The sequence below is a fragment of the Alligator sinensis genome, unplaced genomic scaffold (assembly GCF_000455745.1).
Source record: "Alligator sinensis unplaced genomic scaffold, ASM45574v1 scaffold366_1, whole genome shotgun sequence".
Taxonomy (NCBI): domain Eukaryota; kingdom Metazoa; phylum Chordata; order Crocodylia; family Alligatoridae; genus Alligator; species Alligator sinensis.
In genome coordinates, this window is record NW_005841851.1 from 4,198,674 (window position 1) to 4,216,377 (window position 17,704).

Sequence of the window (17,704 nt, forward strand, 5' to 3'; positions counted from 1 at the left end):
TCTCATTTGGGATGAGATCCTAGTGTCATGGGACTGGGTCCACAAGGCAGAGGAAAAGAAGCAATGGACAAAAGCAATTGCAAAAATGGAGATTTAGATGGTCTTGTCTGCACAATGTGCAGCAGCAAACACCACCACAAAACGCCTCTGAATGGTTCCAAAAAACCACCCTTGATGACAATGCAAAGTCAAGTCATTATGAACAACAATCAGAATTACAAGCAAAGTATTTGGAGGGGATTGCTGTACCTTTTCTTAGGTACAGGCAGTCCTCGACTTACAACGTTTTGAGTTATGTTTTGCACTTACAACGTTTATAAATTAACACCCTGTTTCAACTTTATGACATCAGTTTAGACTTGACAACTCTTGATCGGATGCCACGCCACACCAGCGAACAAGTTCGCTGCGTCACTCATCTCCCTGGAGAGCACCTGTCCAAACTTCCTTGGACGCTTTCTTTAAGAAAGCAGACAAGACTCCAGAAAAACCTGCAGCCAAAACTCCTGAGAAGACTCCAGCCAAGAACCCTTCAAAAAGTCCAACCAAGAGCCTTTCAAAAAGTCCAGCAAAGTCTCCTCAAAGAAGTCCTTCCAAATCAATATGATTGCTATTTACAATATAAATACATTAATGTAGCTATATTACTCATCTATAATTGATCGAGTACAAAATTCTGGGGTATTTTTGGTGAAAACAGGGTACTGGGCCTTGGTTCAGGAGCCAATCCCCCATTTAGAACATTGTTTCTTATGAGAAAATTGGTTCCGAGTTACAACGTTTTGACTTAAGATGCGATTTTCAGGAACCAATTGTGTCGTAAGTCCGAAGACTGCCTGTAGTTGAAATCACTTGGCCTGCAGCTCCCTGCCTTAAGCCAAAGCCAAGAAGCCACTGACCATCCTTGCCATTTTCCTTTACTACCGACACTGAACTATAATATAACACTGTACTAGCATGGTGTAGCTGTTACATAGAGCTTGTCTGCAGATCTCACACCACAGCACAAAAGTCCAATTATTTCATGGTGGGAAATCAAGACATAGAAATTAAATGATTTACCAAGATCTCACTGTAGGCCACTCTCAAAGGTAGGGATAGAACCCAGATCTCTTGAGTCCAGTAATATTTTTCTTCTTTAACTATTGAGTAAAAGCTCTTATTGTTTCCCTCAGATCTTGAAAAAGAGTATTTTTCCATTTATTCTTAATATAGTGTATCACTTTTGCCTAACTTTGTTCCAAATTGAGTGGAATGCACCAATTTTCTGTGGACGTTATTACCAGTATATGCACGTTTACTTATTCTGTGGTTATTATTCCTTCTTCCCAAAAGTTACATCATTCTAACTCTTTGCAGATTCCACTTGCATATAATAAGGATAGACTAAAAAACTGCTTGATTTAATGACCGCATTACTGAATCTCTGTGAAAAGTACATTTAATGATTATTTCTTGTAACCATGATGTAAGTTCATCATACAATAATGGCCTTTGAAAAATATCCAGACTTTTATAAAGAACTTTGGCAAGTAACACCAACTTTCACAACATTTGATAAAGCCAAGCTAAGATGTGTATTACATTTATAGTTACATTGACTATCCAGAATAATCTTAAGTATCAAAGTAATTAGACTAATTTGATGAAAACGAGCTACTCAGGTACTATGCTAACTTATTTTTTTTCTGCCAATGTGTATTAGTATGAGTAAGTTTATGTTCAGTGATCCCCTTTTGAAATCTTGAATGTTTAAGTATGCAGCCATCTTTGGCAAATATTATCTTCTAAGCCATACAGCAGATCTGGTTTCTAATCCACAACACAAAGTTCTCTTGCATAATTTACTATTGCTCCACATCCACAAACAGTCCTGTATTAAACAGAAATTGGAGAACTGTATGGAAATGTGTAGAGAGATACAGGGATGTTCCCAGAAAACTATCTTTTTCCCTTTTATGTTCTTTTTCTTGTATTATTTAAAATTACTCTGAACAAATATTTGCTTTCCTGACTTGTCAGATATAATTAAGGTACAAGAGGATTGACTAGTTTTAATCCAGTGGTGGAATTCTCAAAGAACACAAATATATTCAAGTCCTATAAGATGCAAGTCACTTGTGTTTTAAAGCCCCACTGAAAATCACTGGGACCTCATGATTATAAATTTCTTCTGTGCTTTTAAAAATACCACTCAGGACTGAAACAAACCTTAGACAATGCTAGCATTATTAATGGAGCCAGACTGGTACTTTCGTTTCCCTCTACAGCAAGCATCCCTGGCAAGAAACATTACCTGCTGTAACACATCCCGGTGTGGTGCATACGTTGCCTGAATTGGTACCATAATTTGCATCTGTGGGGAGGAATTAAAACATAAGACATATAATAATATTGCACATTTCTGAATGAAACAGTACAGCATTTCTGACATGCACTAGTAGTTCAGCCTCAATTAAGTTAATCGGAAAAGACTTGTCTTGTTCTGTTATTGTAAAGTCAGTGAATTCTAGGGCTGGTGAAGTTGCCAGAATGATAGTTCTGAAGACTGAAGCCCTTTATTTAGCTAAAGAATAGGCATGGTGAGGGCAGGGGCATAGAAAAAAAACCTCAGCGTCTTGCCAGTATGTTCCAGGCATGCTGTAAGGCACTAGTGTAGTTCAATCCTAATGTCTTCCCTGGTCTCTCAGAGAGTCTTTTTTGATAAAACAGGCAATGGCCATGGACACCTTGTGGCTGGTATCTCAGAGCATTGTAAAAATATATTGTTTTATTGACTTTCAAAGCCACATCTGTTTGGAAAGGTTTTCAGAGGACAGCAAAGGCCATCTCCAGATTCTTGGTTTTGCAATGGCTTTGAACTGCAAAACTGAACGGAAAACCAAAATATTTCTGACTGTTCCAGGGCAAAAAGAGTAGACAAACCTAGGGTCAAAATAACAAAACAGTGCAATGCATGCATGCCCTTGCCTGCTGCAGTGGGTGGTTCCTTAATTTTCTGTACAGCACAGACCTTACTGAAGACTTTACAACTCGATGGATAGGATACCGTGAGGCTTTAACTGAAGTGTACTGGGGTAGACTGATGCTCCTGGTGGTACTTAAAAACCCCAGAGCTTCCTGGTTGGAGGGTTCTGCCCTTATACTCAGGGTCACACCAGTCACTATGTTTGGGGTCAGGAAGGAGTTTTCCCCCTAGGTCAGACTGCGAGGGGTTTGCCTTTCTCTGTAGCTTGAGGCCTGACTGTTTTAGAATTTGCTGAGCATGTAAATGAACTGCTTCTGTGTTGTAATGACCTCTGAGATCTCTTCTGTTACATACCAAGTGGAGAAGCATTGCTAGCATTAGAAATGTATCAATCCTGCCCAAGTCTTTACATGTCAGAATCCTTGTTGCACCTGTATATATGTGTGGCTCTAAAATGGGTTGTTGTAAAGGGTACAGATTCAGCTTCACTGCTCTTCCCTGATACAAAGACCAATGAAGATTTCCCACTGACCGCTGTGTGTTCTAGATCAGCCCTAGCCCCTCTGAGTGTGTATTTAAGAGCTGTAGCACAAGCTGCGCTGAAAGCGGTAGGGTGTGCACTTGCTTCATCTGTTTTGCTTTTACACAGAACCCTTCTCTGGAGGCAAAGAACCTTGTTCCATAAAAAAAAGTGTTTGTTCCAGCTCAAGACATCTCTCCCAGATGCAAAACCTAACGACCTCTGCCCTTCTAGTGAGTTTGATAACATGCGAGCTGCTGCCACTTAGGAGAGGAGATAGCGGGTGCATCTACACATGCACATTTACTGCACAGGAACCAAAATTACTGCACAGTATGGACATGTGTCTACACGCGCACATCTGTACTCACAGCAAATATGGCAACTTATGCCGACTTGAGCATAAATTCAATACCTGCATCATGCCGATATCAAATTTACACCTGATTAGTTTCCGCACAGTAATGCACATGTAGATGCCTTACTGAGCAGTAACACTGTGCGTGTGAACTGGCTTGGGACTAATTTTAGTCTTAAGTCAGTCCACACACAGTATTAATGCACTTTAATGCCTGCACATGTAGATGCCAGCCTATTCCCACTTGCTGTGCAGTAATTTACTGCACAGTAAATTGAAACCAGCATAAATGCACGTGTAGACACGCCCAGTAGGTAGGATGTTCCCAGTGGAACTGCAGGAGAACACTTCTACTCTGCTTTCCGCATGGTTTAACAGATAAAAGAATGCACAGCAAGGGTTAGTACCCTCTCTGACCTGCATGGGTTGGATTTGTAGAGGGCTGGCATGCAGGGGTGTGGCTAGGAGCTTCCAATCTCCACTTCTCAACAGCTTTCCAGCAGGTCTTCCCCCTTCTTCTGGACCTCATGACTCACATCCCATCCGCCTTGTCCCTTGCTGGCCTCCAGGGTTCACCCCTGTCTCCCCCTGGGCTCCTCCCAGCTCCTAGCTCACTTGCAGCTGCCACTGCTGTCCCAGGGGTGAGAGATGCTCCTGTCCCACTCCAGGGGCTGAATGAGGGTTTTACTTAGCTTGGAGAGCAGCAGCAGCTGTGGCAGCAGTGGACAGATAGGTTTCCTCTCTCTGCCTGCTCCCCAGCTGTCTGCTGCCACTGCCTCTGCCACCTTTTAGGCTGAGCCCAGCCCCTGCATAGCCTCTGAAGTGGGACAGGAGCTTCCCTCACCCCTGGGACAGCACTGGCAGCCGCATGTGAGCAGGAAGCCTGGAGGTGGAGAGGAGCCCCAGTTGGGGCAGGGGGTGAGCTCTGGGGGAGATGAGCGAGCGCAGAACAGGGAATGGAGCTGGGGGTGGGGAGCGGACATGCCTCTGAGCACAGAGGAGAAGTGGGGGCAGTGGGATTCTTACCTTTTTGGGACCGCCACCCTCAGGTGCCTGCATTCTCCAGCTGTCACTCCAGAGCAGTAATGCTCCAGAGGATAGATCATTTATGTGGTGGAGGCTGAGAGTGGCGCCTCCTGAGATTCTGGAGGACTGCTCCCAATTTGTATTGATCCCATGGAGAAGTCTAATTTTACAGCAGCACGAATTGCCTAGGAGGAGCTAAAGATAATCCTTGCCCAGAGAGGATGCTCAGAGCCCACTTAGCTCATCTTTTCCTTCCTTAACATGTGCACATTCCCATCTGAAGAGCTTTTAATATGTGGGCAAAATAACATTTAACAACACCCACAGGGGAAAGCAGGACTCTTTTGGATGCTTGGTTTCTTTCTCAGCCACTTCTGTGAAATATACCCCAGGCCTGAGGCCTTCACAACACTGGTGAATCACTTGCAGCCTGATGAAGCCCTCACAGTTGGGCTTAACTGGTGGATGGCCTTTGTGGTTGGCTATCTGCAGAGGGGTGAGATTTGCCATACATGCCCTTGTGTCAAGTATTCCATGTGTAAAATGGACAGTGTAATGTTCACGTCTATGCCAGTGAAGCAATCCTTTCATTAGCACTAGTGCATTGCTTGGAGATTGCCTGGTAAAGGGAGGTGCCTTTACAACGATGGGCATTGTTCTCTATAGTACGTAATCATTAGGAGTGGGCCCAGGCTGGGAACCTGGAATCTGGATGCAAAGTTTGCTGGAGTTGCGGCTGTTCGGTATGTTGCAGAACTTGGTCAACTCCCCAAATTGCCTAATATCCAGCAATGTCTGGATGGGATCTGTTCTAAGCAAGTGCTTTCCCTGGTGTAATCTGGGTTTTATTTTCACTTGGCTACTTTAGGCTCTGTAAAAGATCTCCAAGGCCCTTACTAGAGGGAAAATGCTTTCCAAATGGACTGAAGTGACTTGACGCTTACTTTCCTTTTTCTTTTTCTTATTCACATGCACTGATGTTTGTGGTGCAGGGAGCCAAAGACAAGTGTTTGACAAGAAAGCAAGCATAGGGGGCATCTACACGTGTGCTTTATTGTGGAGTTGACTAATCAGTTCCGCAGAAAGCGTCACCATCTACACGTGCAGTACTATTAAGCTGGAATAAATTAATTATCTCTACTGTAGGATAGTAATGCCCAACAAAATTGCTATCCTATGGTGGAGTTATTTACACTGCTGCAACACATGTGTAGACAGCGGCCGGGGCTGGCTGGGGCATGAGGGTGTTATAGTAATAAGGCTGCCTGCCAGCTAACCCCGCATTATAGCACCCTCATGTCTCAGCCAGCGCCTTCACAGCACACTGAGCTGGGGCTGGGGCCTAGGCTCCCCCTGGGCTCCCTGCCAGCCAGGGCTGTGATGCCTCGGCTCAACACGCTGCAATCCCAGGCACATGTGTAAGTGCTGCTCCTGGGAAGCAATAAACCCGGGATAATAAACTCTGGTGCAAATTGCACCAGAGTTTATTCAGGCACACTAATTTCATGTGTAGATGTACCCACAGTGACTGTAATTCAGGTAGAACTAAAATGGTGTGAAGGAAAAGAGGGCTTTGAAGTTTCTCAGTGGAAGTAACATAAACAGCACCCATTATGACCAGGAATGTAGCATACAGGGCCTAACCAAGTGCACTGGGGGGAATATGCACATCAGAAAACCACCTTGCATTTGGGTCAGGTAATTGTAGCAGAAGCCTGGGGGTATGAGCTAGGGAGGGGTCAAAAACTTTTGCAAAATTCAAAGCTTCATGTCATTTTAGGTTTCTTGCATTTTGCATAAACTTGGAACTGAGCTGATTGTCATACACACACTTCCTACAGTGCACAGCTTCTCTACAGAAGCTGATCAACTCATGATCACTGTTGCCAAGCTTCCCTTCAATCCTCAGGTCGCTCATTAGATCATCCCCTTTGGCCAGAACCAGATCTACCAGTGCCTCACTTCTTGTGGGCCCATGGACTTCTTGAGTCAGAGCTTGTCAGTGCAGGTGAGGAAGCTATGTGACTGATTAGATTTGGCTAAATGCTCCTCCCATGAGATGTCAGGGTGGTTGAAATCTTCCTCCTGGTTCAAGCTCGTCCTCCTGGTTAGGATGTCTGTAATAGACTCCTACGGTTATATCCCCTTTGCCACATTGTCCCCATATTCTAACCCAGAGGATTTCAAGTCGCCCTCCTTGGGTGCCAATGCCAGCTAGTAGGGGAGTGTACTGCTCCTTGACAGAGAGCTACACTCCCGCCCTTCCTCCCAGCATGATCCATCCTGTTCAAGGTATAGCCATCTATACCTGCGGCCCAGTCATAAGTGGAGTCCCACCAGGTCTCCATTATCCCTATGAGATCATATTTCTTATTGCTCAGAAGGAGGACCAGTTCCTCTTGTTTGTTCCCCATGGTCCTGGCATTAGAGTACAGGCAGATAAGCCTGCCATTGGAAGCCCTGGGCTTCTCTGTACACTTAGGAGAGTCCTGTCCATGGGCTGGGGTAGGAGTAAGTTCGACTGTATTTTCTGACTTGCTGATTACGTGCTTATTTTTTTCTGGGCTTGTTCTGATGGTTGTTTGCCCATCCCCCAGCGAGCTTAGTTTAAAGCTCTGTCAAGCAGGTCAACCAAACTGGTTGATAAAAGCTTCTTTCCCACTGTGGTGAGGTGGAGGCCGTCTTTTCCCAGCAGACCGCTGCCTCTCTCCCTGAGGTGCGGACTGTGATTGAAGAAGCTGAAGCCTTCTCAGGGGCACCAACGCCTCAGTTTCCTGTTACCTCTTCAGTACATCTCTTCCTCCTGTGCTCATGACCCATAACTGGGAGGATCGAAGAGAAAACCACCCGTGCCCCCAACCCTCTAAGCCCAGCACTCAGAGCCCTGTAGTTACTCATAACCCAGCCAGAATTGCTCTGAGCCATGTCCTTTGTGCCCACATGGATGAGGACCCTGGGGTAGTGGTTGGAAAGCTGGATAAGTTTCGGGATCCTCTCAGCTACATCATGGATGTAGGCCCCTGGGAGGCAGCAGACCTCATGGGCTAAGGGGTCGTGGCAGCAGATCGCACCCTCTGTCCCCCTCAAGAGGGAGTCTCCCACAACAACCACCCTGCATTTCATCTTAGGTATGGTTGCTGGTTGCCTTCCTTCCTCAAGTACTGGAGTCAGCAACTCTGCTGGCTCTGCTGATGTTGCTGCAAGGGGTTCATATCTGTTGTGGAGTTCCAGCGGGGATGGTGACCCTGATGCCACGGTGCCTTGGGGCTGGAGACTACCTTTGTCCAAGCAACCCCTGGCTGGACCTCATGGGGGCTCCTCTTGTCTGCCCTTGTCTTGCTAGCTTTCCTTGTTCTTCCACCCTCATTCCTCAGGTGAAGAGCCTGGCAGTAGGTATCAATCTCCTCTTTGCTATCCCTGATGGCATGTAGCCTCTGCACTGCAGCATGGAGCTCCCCTATCTGGCACTCTGGAGACTCTAATGTGGAGCACACCCCACAAGGAGAGGTGTCTTTGCTCCTGAACCCAGGTGACTGCATTCGTGCCAGGCAGTCCCCGCAGCCCAGAGCCAGGGGCTCCGTCTGGGTGGAGGCCACAGTGGTACCGGGCTGGGGGGGCTCCAGCTGCGGGTAAGGGGATCTTTGGGGTGCGGCACATCACCACCATCGCACAGGTAGCAGTCCAGGCTACTGCTGTGCTGACCATTCTTTTCAGGCTCACTGCCTAGAGCCTCATGCCCCTCCTGCATGCCCTCCTGCATGAACTCCTCTGCTAACTTGTGTGCTGGGGTCCAGAGCACACCTGTTTATGTGGCTTCGGCTGCGTGGCTCCCTAGGGGGCTGGCCTAAGTGGAAGCCATGGGCAGCATGACCCTCCTCAGCTCCGCTCAACTGCCTCCCGCACCTAGCTAATGCCCACCCACTGCAGGCCCCACGTACATCCTGGCTCTGAACTGGGGGTCAGGAAAGGGTCCCTGCCGGGGTCCATTGGGGTCCCTGGCTCACAGGGGCGCAACGGGCTTTTACCCATGAGTCTTGCTTTGGAGCTGATCATAGTGAGCGCATCTACACATGTGCTTTAATGCACAGTAGCCCATTTTACTGCACATTAAAATGTCACAGCAAAAACATGCTAATACGCTAATGTGCAGGAAAATTAGTATACTGTACATCAAGCATCACTAAAAAAGCGTACCTTTTGCCACTGTGTATTAGGGCACCTTACTGCGTATTTATTTAGTTAGTACTTCACATTAGAGGTACTAAATTTAATTCAGAGTGGCAAAAATGCATTAATGAACATATAGATGCACCCAATAAGTATTAATATGACTTAGTTTTCTGAGCAGCCGCAAGTTAGTGCTTACTATAGTCTAAATATAGATCACAGTACTGCACCAGTCTTGAACCAGCTTGAATCCACTCATTTTCAGACTCAGCCCTGAGATTACATTAGAGCTAGTTCAAGGCTCCAGTGAGGCTGGCAGTGTGGCAGTGGGGTTGGGAGGGACACAGGCACAGCATGGGGGCGGGTCCCAGCCCTAATCCTACCCCAAAGCCTCGAGCCAGCTCCTGTGAGGTGCAGAGGCTGGGTGCTGGTATCACTCCCAGCCCCTCTCCTGTTCAGGAGCCCTGAGCCAGTGCTGATGGGTGGGAGCACAACAGTTTTGTTGCCACCCCTCCCTCCTCCTCCTCCTCCCCCCAACCCCACTGGAATCTCCTGATCATATTACCTCCATGGACAAGTTTGACATTAACTCAAGAGATTGAGGTAATACAATCTGGACATACGTTCCACTGGAAAAGGCCTAACTTTACTATGATGCAAAGGCACTTAGCACATACTGCACTGCTTGAATGCTCAGACATTAGCATTATAGGTGCAGTTAGCATGTGCTCAGTGCAACGTGTAACAAGGCCTAGAGACTGTTGGAATCACCAATACTGGGGAAATAGGAGGTATATGTAAAAGAGTGAAATAGGTTAAAACAAATAGGACAAACCACACCAAAGATGTGCAGTGCTGGTCTTGGCAGACCTCAGGGAGCCTGTTCTCCTCTGATGCTACCTTGGAGCTTGTGTCCTTGTTTACACCAGAGCAATGGCAGTGCAGTGCAGTGCGTGTAAAACACCAGTCAAGCAGAGAAGGAGCCTTTGCACGCACTTTATATTTACTCTTCACTGTAAGAGGTGATGACCCAATGAAGGAGAGGGTTGGGCTCCTGTTGCCACATGTGTAACTCCCATTGAATTACACGGGGGTAACATGATTACCACTGAGTAGGGAAAATAAGGTTCACGGGTACTGTGACATGATTTGGGATCACCAGAAGAAAGAAACAAAATATTATTTGAAAGATTGCACCATTATTGTGAGATGCAAACTTTGGTCTTGCTTTCTCAGTTAAGTCCTTCAATAGTAAAATGCAACCCATAAAATATCTGAGGAACACAGACATTTGGAGGCATTTTATCTTTTCCATTTGGGCTTGTTTAAAGCAAGGCCATTTCAAGATAGGATTTTGATCATGCAAACCCATTGGGAAGGACAGAAAATACCAATGAATTATAGCTCTATTTGTGACTATCAAAAAACTATGTCTAAAATAAATAACAGAAAGAGGGAGGTGGGATTTGATTGAAATCTGGCACAAACCTGATATTTCAGTTTTCTGCTTTATGATCAGAGATCATAGAAACAAAAACATTTCTATAATATAACTTTACTGGATAAAAAATCTGTAGTGTGAAACATTATAATCATAAACAGGCCACAACCATTTTGAGAGAGTAACAATCAGTTAAAACCTAAGCTTAAATGCCTTTGCCAGTTGGAAAAAGTGTATTTGCAATAGAATAATTATAATAATTTGCCCTTGTTTATATTGGGGCGATCTAACTTTAGAAACACTAACTGACTAATCCTTATGAATACCACTGTCAGGGAGATTGGTGTGAGATGAGGATCACTTCCAAGAAGATATTCAGCTCTGTGATATTTGTTTAACAAGCCTCAGCCAAGTTTTGGGGTTTGTCTCAATGAGTACCTTGGAGGTTATGAGCCCACATGAAACAGATGAGTTTTCCAGGGTCTCTTCAAACAGCCAGTTCCTCAGAAAGGACTTGAACATCTGTAATGGCCAGTGAAACAAATAGTTCTCATGTGCTTGTACACCTCCTAAGGTCAAGACTCCTAACAGCTGGGTTTTATGGAGACATGACTAAACAGACAACTCTTCTTTAATGGCTGCAGATCACAAACATTTTTTATGCTTTAAAAGACAGGCTTTCCAAAAGGCCACACAATGATTCCCAATGCTTTAAATGCATAAAGGAATTTAAAGTCACAGTTGCCTGCATAAGTTTAAATGTTCAGCTTAGGTAAGTGGCCCCATGCAGAATAGTACTGATTCCTTCCTGCAGGGTCTGTTTCTGCGTCACTTGAAAGCACAGGCTTACTCTGGAGAGAGTGTAAAATCTATACATTTATGCCAGAGACCCCAAAAAGAAGCTAATGTTTTTTTCTTGATGTCCCATCAATGGATGTTGGACCAGATCCTTGAGGTCTGGCAACACTAGAGTAATTCAATCAGGATGTGACCTTTTACGGTAAGGTCTTCAGAGGAAAACCTGTCCCTGCGCAGAGTGGGTATGGAAGGATTTCACTCCCACTTGAGCCTCAGTTTGAAGGAATTCTGGGGTTTGAGTTGTCCACAGGCCTTGGGCTTGTCCTCAATCCTACTGTATTTTTCAATATTAACGCATCCACGAGAGGTTTCTGAGGCATGATCATTGCTCCCCACTTGCATAAAGTGTGCGCTGCAACTTCCTCCAGCTTGCACGGTGACTGGATCTGTACTGCATCCTCTTGGCAAAATCCTGCCATTTCCCCTTGGCCTAATTGCTGCCTCACATGGTTTGATTGGTGTGTGCGTGCTCTTGGCTTTGATGCTGTCATGTGCATGCAGCTACCTGCTGCGTGCTGATGGACGCTAACACCCTGCTGCAAAGCCAAGCCAAATTGGGAATCATAATTGGGGATTAAAGTGGAGAGGTGAATGTTCCTGGCTGCTATAAATAAACTGTGGGAGGAGAAATGGGAACAAAAACACTGAAGGTGCTCAGAGTAGACAGGCGTTTGATTCCTCCAGCTACAGGGCCAGGACTGCGAGGGACGAAATAGAATGGAGAAAGAGAGGGACTTTAGTCTGCAATTTGCCCACATACTGGTATATGGAAGATATCTAATAGGCATGGAGAACTTGGCCCTCTGAGTAACTGGGAATATTGAAGCAGTAAATGTTTTCTTGGTCTATAAATAGTCCACGGAGAACCTAGACTGTTGCCAATATCGTGGTATCTCCGAAAGTACTCTTCGTTTTCTTAATTGGCCCAGACTTTTGATCTGTTTTTTTCTCCACTTCATCCTTCTGGCTACAGGCAACTTCACAACTGATTGGACTTTCTGGGGTTCAGAGTCACATAGACACTTTTGGGGTGGGGGGGACACTGTGAGAGAGAGTGACTTTGATAGCTGATCCCACCCATTTCAGACTTCTCAGGTGATGGGGTGAGCGTGCCACATAGTAATAACTGGCAAAGAAGATCAACAGCTAATAGGTCTTATCACAATGAGATCCCCGTGCCCTCACCCTTAAGGCTCTGATTTGTATTGAAAACCCGCTTTGTACTGAAGCGAAATTTTTGAATAACAAGAGCTCTCTGTGGCTTATCAGGTACTGGAGAACTACTACAATGCATTGTTTCTTGGGCAGCAAAATGGGTAGGTCTGTTTATTTGGCACCAGGGTTTGAGCCCTAATAAGTGTTGGGTTTTTTGCCAAATATGTTGAGCTTCTTATGGCTATTTGCCATGGCATAAGGTAAGGCCTTTTAGATGTACCCATGTTAGCTTTTCTCAGCACGGCTACTCAGCCCAGGTGGAGCACTGTGCTAGCTCATGTGGTTGTACTGCTTCTGGTATCTGAGCTGGCTCATTTGGAGATAACTTGTGCATCCCTGCATGGCACTGTATTCCACGCAGGTACTGCCCCGAATATGCTAACCTGTGTGGCTTTATGCCAAGTACACATGCCTCTCTCTTTCTGCTGCATCTCTCAATCCTCTCTCACCGAATCAGAATGTATTAGAATGATAAAAATACTTCCACGGGGCTAAGCTATGTAGCTTGCCATATTGAATGAAAAAAACCTGTGAACTGCTTAGCATTAGGGAATCATTGTGTAGAATTACAAAATCATAGTTGAACTGAGGACCTGGGGCTAAATATTTGAGGAATGGAAATGTTCATACAATTACAAAATGACCAACATTTTCCAAGCTGTGACTAAACTTCCCCTTGTAACCATCCCTTTCCACATCTGGACCAGCAATGGTTAGAATTCAGCCTGCAAGAATAAAGGGAATTGGCAGTTCATTAGCTAAGTAATGAGAAGCTTCAAAGGATATGTTTTCCTTTTCCAGATTTCCTTTCTCCTAGTGGACTAGTCAGGAAATAACACAAATCTGGCAGTATTATTAAACTGTATGGCTTGGGACATTTTTAATATAGGTCAACAGTTCAAATCTCACCAAGTTGTCATGATCCAAAAAAATAATTAGCCACCTGGTAGTTGTTCCATGAGTGATCTAGGAGTTGCAATCTAGTTCTTATTGGACACGTGTCCACGCTATAAAATTACTCTCTTGTGACTGGTGCTTGTAGATGCCTTGTTTGGTTTTCTCAGTGGAAGAGTCTGTGACTGAAAGAGCCCAAAAGCTGAACTTTCACTGTTAAAGAGGTAGACCCTTCCAGGCACTGTTGAGATGCAACTACAAGATCAGTGAGGTGCTACTGATTTCCCCCTTTCCCTGCTCATGCCATCTCTGTTTTGTGCTTGTGGGAATTCATTTTCAAGGACCTGAAAGGCAGTGATGTCTGGAGGGATAGAGCACTGGTTTGGGATGATGCAGACCTGTGTCCTATTCTTGGTTCTGCCACAGGCCTGCTGAGTTACCATAAGCAAGTCACTTCATCTCTGTATTAGAGTTTGTCCATCTACATAAGGGGGAAGAAAAGGGCTATATGAGAACAAGTATGGAGAATAAGCAGGAGGAACTGGCAAATAGGGAATATGATCTCATTGGAAAAACAGAGACCTGGTAGGATGCCACACATGACTGGGCTGTATGCATAGAGAGCTACAGGCAGCACAGAAGGGACTGGGCAGGGAAGAAGGGAGGAGGTGGCTGAATGTCTTCAAGTTGGCAAGCCCAGAGGGACTCCATCTGAGAGTCCCGAGGGAATTGGCTGGAGTCATTGTGGGGACTTTGGCAAAGGTATTTGAAGACTCATGGTGCTTGGGAGAGGTCCCAGAGGACTGGAAAAGGGCCACTGTGGTGCCAATCTTTAAAAAGGGGAGAAGGGAAGATCTGGGCAACTATAGGCTGGTCAATTTGACCTCAATACCAGGTAGAATTTTAGAAAAAAATATCGAGTCCATTTGTGAGAGACTGGCAAAAGGCATGATGTTGAAGGATAGCCAACATGGTTTGGTTGTGGGCAGGTCATGTCTGAACTATCTTGTCTCCTTCTATGATCAAGTAATGAACAGCTTAAATGTGGGAGATGCAGTTGATGTCATATACTTGGATTTTAAAAAGGCTTTTGATATGGTCTCCCACGATGCTCTTATAAAAAACTGGGGGATTGTGGGCTGGCAGAGTCCACGGTCAGGTGGGTTGGGAACTGGCTAAGGGGTCGAACCCAGGGAGTATTTCTGTATCATCTTGTCAGGACATGGCCAGTGGTGTCCTGCAGGGTTCAGTTCTTGGCCCCGCGCTATTCAACCTCTTTATCAGCTATTTAGATGAGGATGACGAAAGCACGCCAGCCAAGTTTGTGGACTATAAAAAGTTATAGGATGCAGATCCAAGTGGACCTGAACAAGCTGGAAAGTTCAGCGGAATGGAACTGGATGCAGTTCAATAAGGATAAATACAGAGTGCTTCATCTGGGGAGAAGTAACCAGCAACATTAATATAGGTTAGTAGAAGATGCCCTGGTCAACACAATGGCTGAAAAGGGACCTTAGTGTTATGGTTGATCACAGAATGAACATGAGCCACCAATGCAACGCTGTAGTCAACAGAGCTAATAGCATACTGGGATGCATTAGCCAATGCATCGCAAACAAGACTGAAGAAGTGATACTTCTTCTTTACTCGGTGCTGGTGAGATCTCAGGTGGAGTATGGTGTCTGGGTGCCGCACTTCAAAAAAGACATGGAGAATCTTGAAAGGGCCCAGAAAAGGGCCACAAGAATGACCAAGGGCCTGGAGGATAAACCTTACAAGGATAGACTAAGGGATCTGGGACTGTTCAGTCTGGGGAAGAGAAGACTGAGCGGGGACTTGGTGGTCATCTGTAAGTATGTAAGGGGTGAGTATCAGGTGGTGGGAGAAAAACTTTTCACTAGGATGCCCCAGGGGAGGACAAGGAGCAATGGTCATAAACTGTTAGAGGATGGCTTCAGGTTGGATGTGAGAAGAACTTTACCATAATGGTGACCACAATCTGGAATACACTTCCCGAGGAGGTGGTGCAGTTCCCAACCTTGAAAGTCTTCAAAAGGAGACTGAATAGACACCTTGCTGGGATCATTTAATCTCAGCAGTATTCCTGCACAGAACAGGGGGGTTGGACTTGATGACCTTTTGAGGTCCCCTCCAGCTCTTAATTTCTATGATTCTATTATATGATTCTAAGGTATTAAAATCAGCAGTGAGTGATGTAGTGGTGCTGTTTTGACTCACGGTATATGTCTGCAAAGTCTTCTAAGTTTGTTCCATGCAAGGAACGTGGTGCCCATAGACTTCTAGCCACTTGAGATACTGCCTCGGTTTGGGGGTGACAAGGTGAACTAAAACTGGCAGTGCAACAGTGATGCAAAACTACCCCAATCATATGTTGATGTTTCTCTACAGCAGAGGTAAGACTATATGTGGCATACTGTGATCATTTCTAGGCACCCCAGAGAAGGAGAGAACCTGGAGGCAATTGAAAGAGCAGCAACAAAAATGAGCCATTTTCTGGCTGGACTGACCTTATTATTTGCAATTTTTATTTATATTATGGCAGTACAGAAGACCTCCACTTGCATCAGGCCCTGAGTTTGTATAGTGCAAGGAACAGTCTATTAAACCTTATCATGTAATGCTAAAGAGGAATATAGGCTGTTTCTTCCTCAGTATCTGATGGTATAAACCTAACTAAGGAAAATGATTTCTTCACAGCGGTCCTAAGGAGTAATGGAGTAAAGCAGAGTAAAGGGGATACCAGATGAAAATCTGGACACGTTCTCTAGTGGTTTGTTCATCTAATTACAAAATATTCTCCCATAAGAGGGGCTAGAAGCATTTCAATGCATTAAAAACTAAATAAAGAGTTACAAAGAGAGAACATTCCTGGCCAAAATATCAGTTTGCCCATTTAAATACAATTCTGCCTTCACAAACAGTACTGCCATTGATTGCTGGCTGAGATCTAGGGCAGGGTTATCATGCTCTCCGCTTCTGAGCTTCATTCCACCGACATGGCTAATCACACTGAATAGAGAGATAATATTACAGTGACCTGTGACAGCATAACAGACTAAAAGAGAACATTTTCCCTGGGTACTCCTTCTGGCATAAAATGTGAAACTTCTATGTAAAAGACTAAATGGCATTTTAATATTTCATGGACGCCTCTTCTCCATTTCTATAGTCTTTCACCCTCATTGTCTCAAACTGAAGCCATCACCCCTCACCCCCCTCTTCCTCTTTTTATAAGACAAACAAGGCAATGTTCATGTATACAATCTGTTCTTGGATTTATCCTACATAAGTTTTGTGACGGGCATCTGGGACATTGGTTTGCATTTATCTGTATAGACAATGAGCAGAACCAAACAACTGGGACAGACAAAAATCCTACGTGTAAGAGCATACCTATGCAGCAGTCCATTGTGTGACTGCAGCTCAGAGGGATATACTTTAGTTAAGTCAGGCACCAATAGTAGCAAGGTGCTCAGTGCGGGTAAGCTGTTTGAGTAGTTACCTAGTTTGAATCAGGTTCTGTACCCTCTACTAAAGTCTGTGCTGCCACAGCTTTGTAGCTAGCTATTTTAATTCTAACGGCTATACCTACATGAGCTGTTTTGACACTTTAGGCAATGTTGATGCCATCTAAGTGCCTCCAGGACTGGGATGTGAACCCAATTCTTAAGACGCCAATACTGAATCTTCTGTGCACAAAATCTAAAGCAGAGGTCTAAATGACCAGGACCTCAGCTGTGCAGTTTTAGCCTTTCAGTGTGCACATCTACACAAGATGCTTTATTGTGAAGTAGCATAGTTTACTGTGCAGCATCATGTGCATCTACATGTGCACATGCTTACTGTGCAGTAAACCTCACTAATCATGAGTAAATGTGCTACCTGTAAATGTAAATAGCAAATTTACTCACACTTAGTAACGGCACAGTAGTGCTTGTGTAGATGCCTGACTGGGATCAAATCTGCTTCTGGTCAGCCGGCCATCAGGGAGCGGGAGATTGCTCCCTGCCCCTGGCAGCTGCCTGCTGCTGGGGCAGGCTCCGACACAGGAGCCTGGTTGGAGACTATATCCCCCTGCCCTGGCAGCAGGGAGCTCCAAGCCCCCCTGCTCCGAGATTGCAGTTGGGGAGTGGGGGCTGGGATATCCTTATTTCTCAGTGCCAGCTCCATGGACACAGAGTTCGTGCTGGGAGATAAGGGTCTCCCAGTGCCGGCCCCATGGTTGCCGAGCTGGCA

The 17,704-nt window shown here is 45.2% G+C and overlaps 1 protein-coding gene across 6 annotated transcripts in view; it reads right to left on the reverse strand.

Moving 5' to 3' along the window:
* Positions 1-17,704, reverse strand: part of MMEL1 (membrane metalloendopeptidase like 1) — a 78,555-nt gene that overhangs the window by 38,586 nt on the left and 22,265 nt on the right. For all 6 annotated transcript variants that reach the window (XM_025211892.1, XM_025211911.1, XM_006016205.2 and 3 more), the window contains exon 3: positions 2,297-2,356. In XM_025211892.1, coding sequence (XP_025067677.1) covers positions 2,297-2,356 — 60 coding nt within the window. The remainder of the gene's footprint in view (positions 1-2,296; positions 2,357-17,704) is intronic.